This window comes from Centroberyx affinis, unplaced genomic scaffold, assembly GCF_046629955.1.
Source record: "Centroberyx affinis isolate AG114_WGS23_722 - 3 ecotype Tasmania unplaced genomic scaffold, CSIRO-AGI_Caff_v1 ptg000915l_1, whole genome shotgun sequence".
Classification (NCBI taxonomy): domain Eukaryota; kingdom Metazoa; phylum Chordata; class Actinopteri; order Beryciformes; family Berycidae; genus Centroberyx; species Centroberyx affinis.
In genome coordinates this window covers 120543-129193 of record NW_027279498.1, presented here as the reverse complement: position 1 = coordinate 129193, position 8651 = coordinate 120543, and the positions used below count along the sequence as shown (strand labels likewise).

At 39.5% G+C, this 8651-nt stretch overlaps 1 protein-coding gene across 1 annotated transcript; it reads right to left on the bottom strand.

Moving 5' to 3' along the window:
- Positions 1–1441: 1441 nt before the first annotated feature.
- Positions 1442–7712, bottom strand: LOC139645863 (adhesion G-protein coupled receptor G2-like). Its single transcript, XM_071521733.1, has 18 exons — positions 7616–7712; positions 7430–7530; positions 7039–7134; positions 6881–6952; positions 6621–6782; positions 6024–6059; positions 5849–5920; positions 5440–5719; positions 5091–5250; positions 4455–4574; positions 4191–4301; positions 4060–4099; positions 3853–3953; positions 3552–3673; positions 3181–3446; positions 2990–3080; positions 2621–2904; positions 1442–2380 (listed from the first exon to the last, which is right to left on the bottom strand). Exons 1-18 carry the CDS (start codon positions 7636–7638, stop codon positions 2250–2252), a joined length of 2268 nt encoding a protein of 755 aa, XP_071377834.1. The 5' UTR covers positions 7639–7712; the 3' UTR covers positions 1442–2249.
- Between the last annotated feature and the right edge of the window lie 939 nt (positions 7713–8651).

Below are 8651 nucleotides of genomic sequence, written 5' to 3'. Positions count from 1 at the left end.
ATGAAGTGTTATAATCCACCAATGATGAATTCCGAGCCGGCAGCTTCATTTTCCCGCATCATTATTTCAATATTATGAAGAAAGTACTTTGTGTCAGTGGACTGTCTGTGAAATCTGGAGACGAATGCCAATGCATTGGTGCTTATCCAAGCCACTGCTGTACATTTGGCTCCCAAGCCTTAGCAGATTGAAAGCAATTAAAAGTGCTTCCTCAATTTTCCTCCACTAAAGGAAACACATCTACACATGTTAGATTTTATTCTGGTGGCCACATTTTGACTCTGGTAACAAGCAGTTTTATGGAATGGCTTGAAAATTTGAGCATTCCTCCACTCCCCTCATTTTGAAATCATTGTGATTGACATAGTTATTACAGAGAATGTTCCCTGAGGCTCAACATACATAATGTTCAGTTTCTAACATACATCTCTTACAGTTGTCTAAATTTATGGTTTCTAAAAAGCTGTAAAACACTCCAAATCACAATCTATGTGTGGTAGATGATGGAACTTTAATGACATTTTGAAACTGGAAGACTGACCAGAAAAAAACAGCTGTAGCGATGATCTTTTTTGCTCAAGAAATTTTCCCATTTTGTCTGCAGTGCGCTTCATGATCATTTGCACAGAGCTGCAATTTGCACTTGCAGCCAGCATAGTAACCTCAGTCCACAGATGAAAGCCTTGGTGTGAGTCCTCACTTACAGACACACACAGGTACACCATAGAAGCCTGCTGTGCTCTGCATGAAAGGCCTTTTTGGGGCAATACAAATCAGATGTGTATGGCAGTAATTACCCTAGTTTTTGGCTGGCACGCTGTGGTCATTTAGAAGATTAATCAGTCATAGATAAATAAACAAGCTTTGCTCTCTGGATGTCATTCAGCGATCTCACAGTCCTACTCAGAGTTCTGCATAAGGAAAGACTGTATCCTGGTGGCTACTTCCACCAAGGATACTGTAACTTAAAAAATCTTCGTTGCACAATAGCAGGCATTTCCACAGACAGCTCTCTCCCAACTATTTCCTGATCTGATTCAACATGCCACATCAAATGTCAGTTTGATTCACAAAACCAGTTGCACATCTGTCTGAGGGTCTGCACGCTGTGTCCCGCGCCACTGATTCCAGCAACAATGCTTACCAAATTTCATCTAAGTAAAACCTTACCAAGCAAATAAGATGGCAAGTAATTGCATCAATGAAAAGAGATCTTGTGGGGTTTTTTTTTAAGGCTGGCAGAGTGAAAAAGTTGCATTATCAGATATCTAAGCCAAAAATATATAATGTGGTGAATGTGGTTGAGATTGAGATTCCCTCTGCTATGTACAGTTGTGTTACCCTGAACAGAATATAAGTAAATACAAATTCTAACATTCTACTGAGAAACAAATGTAAATGAATGGACAATAGACAAAAAAATACACAATTGTCATTTTAATGCATTTGCCAAGCTAGTCAGTTCCTTTAAATGGCGTAAATGCACAGTAAAATACAGTCATAATGGTTTCAACATAGTGGCAGGCCCTCAAGCTTATCACTATAGGTAGCCATGAGCTCATTTCTTGTGAGCCTGTTAAGGCTCCCTGCTCAGTGGATACTGCTCTCTGTAGGCACAAGGTAATTATCTGCAGGCACGCAAAGCGCTAGCTAGCGAGCTCGGCCCCCAACACTCTGTGAGAGACAAGACTTTCCTTCACCTTCTTTTTACTGCATGCTTATCCTTTTGCTGTCCTCATTCCACATGACAACCACATCACTCATACAAGGGTAATACTTTACTTCATAAACATTTACTCTCTGTATTCCAATGTATGATTGAAGCTTTGATTTAGGAAGACTGTAATACAGTCTCAGTGAATCACAGCATTCTCCACAAGGTTTATACAGTGGGTAAGAGAGGGCCTCTGCTGGCTGAGACAGCAGAGAGGAGAGTCATCAACACTGTGACTCCCAGGAGAATACTCCTTGCCTCTGTCAGTGTTGGGTATTTTTCTCATTAAGGGTAAACCAAATTAGCCGCTTCACATCAGGGTGCATCAGGAATTCAACAACACGGGGCACTTTGTAAAGGAGAAAGCGAGAAAGAAAGAGAGTTTGTAGTTTTGCATAACTTAGCTGCACCTCACACAATAGAGGAGCTAGTACTTGACCATATAAAACACAATGCTGCCCCCTTGTGTCAAACTTGAGGCATAGAAATTTTTTCTGTTGAGGTACAAATAGCTGTCACACTGTACACAGTCAGTTCACTGTTGTGGAGCATAAGGAGAAATGACATAGGTATTTGAAGTAGCTGTGCCCGAACTGCTGAGTGTGGAGATTCTGTCCTCTCTGACGGTCTTGCTGATGTTGTAATAGTAGAAGAACAGAAAGAAACCTGGAAGAACATGGCAACCAAGTCACAAACATGTCCAGTCCCAAGACTGTATCTGGAACACAGCCAGCTTGTGTAATGGCATGCAAAATCAACATAGACCAGAACGAGCTGATAACTATTCTTATGGCGCTATTGTGTCATGTCATATTTTGTGTTTTTTGTGATGGCATGACAAATTTTAAGTAAGTTAGAGTGGATGGGCAAAGTTCTGTGGCTGCCATGTGCCGACTTGGAGTTTACCTTGGAAGGAGTTGAGGATGGTGAAGATGTAGTAGGAGGCTATGGTCAGAGGGCCGTGGCTGAAGAAAGCGAAGGCCCAAGTGATGCCCAGCAAGAGGAGCAGGCTCAGAATGGAGAAGGTGTTTGTCTTGATGGAGCTGGTTTCCTGGGTGTTCCCCGCTTTGGGCCTCAGGATATAAATGTGCCATACGACCATAATGAATACGATAAAAGTGAAGATGAAAACTACAGCGTAATAACCAATGTTCACTCCCTGGTGGACACTGACGTCAGAGATCCAGCACCTGGAAATTATAGGGAAAATAGTGTTTAGAAATGTGGATATGTTTTTGAAAATATAAATTCTCATAATCATTAAGAATTACTTACATTTTCACAGAATTCCCATCATCTGTATTTATGACCATGTAAGTATATTTTCCCGCGGCAACAATAGCAATCACTACTAGAGCTGGTGTGACTAAAGAGAAACAAAAATTGCACTTAATACCTGATTGTTATGCCTCTGTAGGTTGGAATTAAATACATAAAGGATAGGAATCTTCTCAGTGTTCTCTTACCCCATCCAGTGATACAAATCTTCACCATGTAGTGTTTGATTTCAGTAGGGACATTCCTCAGCTGAAGGTACAAATGGAGAGCCTCTATGAAAAACCAGCTAAAAGTAGCCAGCATAGTGTAGTGCATAACCGCTGCTATGGCCACACATGCGCCAAAGTTCCCCAGGTTCGCAATTTGCTCATTTATCAGGAAGGCAAAGTTAAGGGAGAACATGGCGATGAAGAGGTTGACCAGGATCTTGATGGCTTGGGTCGATTTCCTTTTTCTGTGGAATCAGTCAGGTTTTGTATCAGCAAAAGCTTTTCAGAAGTTATAATAAAATCCACACATTTGTGCAGCGGGTGTTGCATCCCTGTGATTCAATAGCTACCTCATAACACAGTGCATGAAGAGAGCCCCTGCCAAGAAAAACATGGACAGGCCACAGCCGATGGATGTGATGTAGGTCAGAGATGTCACATCTGAAGAACTCAGGTTTCCAGTTGGAGGTGACTGTGTATTGAGTAAGAGAAGTAAGCAAATGTGTTATTAAGGAGGTGAAATGTTACAACTATGATAGCTATGGTAAAATCAATGTTTCATTCAATGTTAGAGCCAAACTGCAAGTATAAATCAAGTAATATGCTAAGATAACTTATTGTCAAGGCAGCTATTTTGTGGGAGAAGCTCACCATCAGCACAGCAAAAAATGTTAGATGGGTGCATTGGCATGTGAAGCTGTTATTGCTCTCCTTGGTGTGACAGCCCTTTGTGGTCCACTTTGGTCGTTTTCCTATGAAAGCAGAAGAAGCTGCTTTAAAAGGGGTTGCTTTATCACATTGACAGCTGTGGATGGTTTGACTCGGGGTATTAGTGTATTAAAAGTATGTGTGTACTACCTTTGCCGTCCCAGGAATTGCAAGAGACACTGGCTCCCCTCTGTATCAGAATGAAAATAAAATGGGCATACTCTCTCTTTCCACCACCAATTTAAAGATTATTATCATATCTGTTAACACATCTCTCTTACCTTGTCCACATTTCTGTAGTGAATGTCTATGGTATCTGAGAGATTGGCTATTTGGATTCCCATATCAATTCCCAGTACCTCATTGTTGAAAACAATGCTGTTCTCCTCATCCTGTTAAGAGTGAAACGTAGGCACAAGAAAAAAAACCTCAAACAGGTTTCAGTGTAGATGTAATTATATAATCATTGTATTTATATTGTAGTTATGATTCTAACATGATGATAACATGATTCTCTTTTATGTAATACACACAGCAAGCTGTACCTGAGAAATGCCTGGAAACTGAAGAACCCCAACAAATGAGCCATTTCTGTTTACTGCTCTGACGCTGGCCTCTTTTGAGATATGCACCGATCGGGAGAAGGCCAACACATTCTCAACAATCTACAAATAAAGAGAGTGGTTATGAGAGAAACTGCAGTGTTGTAACCTTGTTAAATATTATGTTTTACACTACCAGCCAAAAGTTTGACTGACACACCTGATTGACTGTACTAAGTTTTTCACTCTCTTAAAGCCATTTTGATCTAAAGGCTTGGGCGTGAATGCTTGAAATTTGTGTCTCAGACAAATATAAATAGTGAAGTTGAAGCCTATACATGATTTTTTTTTACAAATCCTTTTCTTTACCATTAAGGCAAAGAGTGGCTACTTTAAAGAATCTAAAATATAAAATAGTTTTGATTTGTTTAACACTTTTTTGATCACTGCATAATTCCATTTGTGTTATTTCATAGTTTTGATGTCTGTACTATTATTCTAAAATGTAGAAAATAGTAAAAATAAAGAAAAATGTGGCGTGTCCAAACTTTTGACTGGTAGTGTACATCTACTTTGTCTCAGCTGTCTCAAATTGTTCAGTCTGTGTACGCTGCACAACTCTCATGCCAAACTACATACACGCATCTTATCGTCGCCTGGTGAAAAGCCAAAGATGATGTCGGTTTGATTTTTTGGGGGGAGCTTATTGATCAGTCCTTTGACATCGCCTGCTGAGATGGCCGCTGTTGTGGCATTTCCCATCTGTTTCACCAAGTCTGGGAGACTTTCCATGACCTCTCTGCAGTGGAAATACATAAGAATATTGTGTACACACTACTTCCTAAATACTTTCTTATAAGCCGTATTGCCTCCAAAAGTATATTCCAGCAAACTGCAGTTATCATCACTACTCCTACAACTACCACATCAAACGTTTTCGTGCCTTTACTGTTTTATTGCCATTAGTTGTTATAACTCAGATACTTACGCTGCCTTTTCTGCACTGATGCCAGACCCATTATTGCTCTCCAAGGGGGGAATAGTAATAGATGGTGGGGGAAGAGTAGTACTCGCTGTCTCTTGAGGCAGTGGGGGAGTAGTACTCGTCGCTGTCTCTTGAGACGGTGGGGGAGTAGTACTCGTCGCTGTCTCTTGAGACGGTGGGGGAGTAGTACTCGTCGCTGTCTCATTCCATGTTGGGTTACACCTCACACAACTTTTGTTTCCATCAGGAGAAACATCAAGAATTAATTTCCTAACATCTGTGCCTGCGTATCAACACACACACACACACACACACACACACACACACACACACACAAAGAGAAATATTTGATTTCATTGCCATGTTCTTTTTGGTTTATTGATGATAAGAGCTCATAAACAAATGAAAATACCTTTGCAAGTCTGGTTATCATAGACTGAATTTTCACAAGACAAGTTGTTTTGGGTTATTCTATGCATCATACCTTAAACATATAAAGAACACACAATTAGACATGCACCTGGGCAAAACAACCACCACTGGTGCTGATATGCAAGATTAGTGTTATGACAGATGTGTGGGTTTACCCGTCCTTGTGCAGTTTTCAAGGTTTAGAAGAAACGCTGAAACACAATAGCAGGTATGTAAGAAGATTCATTCAAATAGGCAAACACTCACTGTGCGTAAGAAATGGTGCTACATTCAGTCCAATGGGAGATTGAGAGCATGTTACAGTAAAGGAGATAAAAACGTTCACCAATAGAGGGCACTCTCTAATAGCTTTTGTGTGCAAAACATCAACTCTCCTCTGGTTCCCATAATACAAGCTATGATTTGTAAAAGTAATTCCAGTAACTACATTATGACTGTTTTGTAGTATCTCTTGGTTGCAGCACGAATCACAAAACCTATTTAAGGATAGAGGGGATTGGATTAGATCACTTTGATGATATTTCTCAAGGTGGTTAAAAATACTTCTAGGCATAGCCTGCTTCAAAATCCGGCACTCAAACCGCTCCAGTGTGGTTGCCAAGGGACACAACAGTACAATCCTCTGGTAAATCTGATTAGATCCCAAATGTGTTTGACTTTCCAACATAGATGTTTCCCACTGGCAATTAGTGCAAAAGAGAGCTCAGTTGTAACTTAGTTGGGTTAAATAAAAGGCGGTTTGCTAGTCATACCTGAAGAGTTGTTGTACAACGCAGATGGCATACAGAAACATCCCTGAAAATACAGTATAATGTCTTGATGCTGTAGAGTGTCTTCATTCAGAGTTAGGCTGTATGTCTCTTCATGTTTCCTTATTTCCAATGTGCATTGGGAATCTCCAGTGTGACAACAATCTAAAAACACAAACCAGATTTCAACATATCCTTCAAATCCATCCATTCTATACTGAACTCTAGTGGACTTGAAGAGTGTTAATGATTGGTTTATATACCTATTTTTTCTGTTTGGTTTTCCTTGACAACTCTGATGCAGAGGTTCGTCCCATTGGCCAGATGATAGGTATCTGAAATAAGATTTGAAACCATTGTTCACTGATGAATTTTCAGCTGAAGACTATATTCAATCTCTCCATAGTGTTATCAAGCTTACCTGAACAATTAGGTGTAGATGTCAAATTACGGTTTGTGTCATTGTTCATGGCAGTCACTATCAGTAAATGTTTGCTGGGGCACGACCCATTTCTGTCTGTATAAAGAATTTACAAAATGACAACAACAACAACAAAAAAAACCATGATAATCCATAGGACACACTGTACAAATGTCCCATGGTGATTCCAGCACTTAAATACAGACATAAATCCTATTTTATGAAGTTGAATATTAGTCTATTTCTGAAGCCAGTATGAGAAGTGCTTAAAGCTATTATATTGGTATTTATTTATCCATGTATCATGATAAACTTGATGAAAGTCAAGGTGTTTTATCAGTGAGTTAACCTTAACGTTGCTTTTGAGTTATCTTATGTTAAATTTACTCACGGCTCTCACATAAGTTGCCATTGCGGAAAAAGCCAAAGAGCAGAGCTGCTATTGTCAGAGTAAACGTCCAGCGCTGCTTTTCATCCATAGATAACAGCGATCTAAGGAGTCAGCATTATGGGATTAAATTATTTTTCACCAAGAATTGAAGGTAGAATCTATTTTGAATCCTTCAGTGATTCTTACCTGACTGGGGAGACTCTGTGCATGGCCGCTCTCCACACCAACTTCCAGACTGACTTTACAGTTACCTAGTGTTCCTGGAGCATATGTAATTAATGTCCTATCTTCTGTGATTTGCCTTGCAAATAAGCATGTCTGACCTCTCACAGCACGTACTGTGTGGCTGTGTCAGTAAACAAGTTCGCCAGGCGCCTCACAATTGTGGTCACCATAAGTCATGGGCTGGCAGGAGTCTCTCCTCCAGTTCTGTACGCAATTCACAAGTACTGCTGAGACTACCATCCACATTCACTGGTTTCTTTGCAGACAAGCAGAACTCAGCTTGTATTACTTTTGTCATAAGGATGCCAGACAATCTAGGAATTCCCTAGCAAAGTGCTACAGGGTATTTTCTGTCTGTAAATTAAAAGTTAATAAAGCAATTAAGAAACATGGTCCTTATTTTCAATCCTTTTTATTTTTATTTTTTCAGATGTTGCTTTATTCACATGACGGGATGGATGAGAAGATAAGTGGTAAATTTACACACTACTAATGCAAATGACATTCATGTGTATGTACATGAAGCAACACACTTTAGGTGTTCCTCACATTACTGCTACTTATTCTTCTTCTTCAGCTCAAACTTTGTCATTTAGGTCAGGTGAATTGATTACTCTAAATTGCCCATAGGCGTGAGTGTGTTTGTGTTTGTGTGGTATATGAAGTATATGATGTATATGTAGTATGGTATATGATGTAGTATATGATTTATATGTAGTATGTATATATGATGTAGTATGGTATATGACATGTATATGATGGTAACAAAACCCCTTCATTTTATCCCTGAAATGTCCTTAATTTCTTCATTACATAAACATTAATTATCCATTAAACGTAACATAGCTTTAAAAAGGTAAGGTTAGTATGATGGGTTTATAAGGGATTTATTCATGGGTTGATTCACAGAGACACTAGTAATTAAGGGATTTTTCATGCCTTTTGTGCATGGTTTACAGGGTTATTAAGTGGAAATGAATGGAAAAGTTCCTGTCTC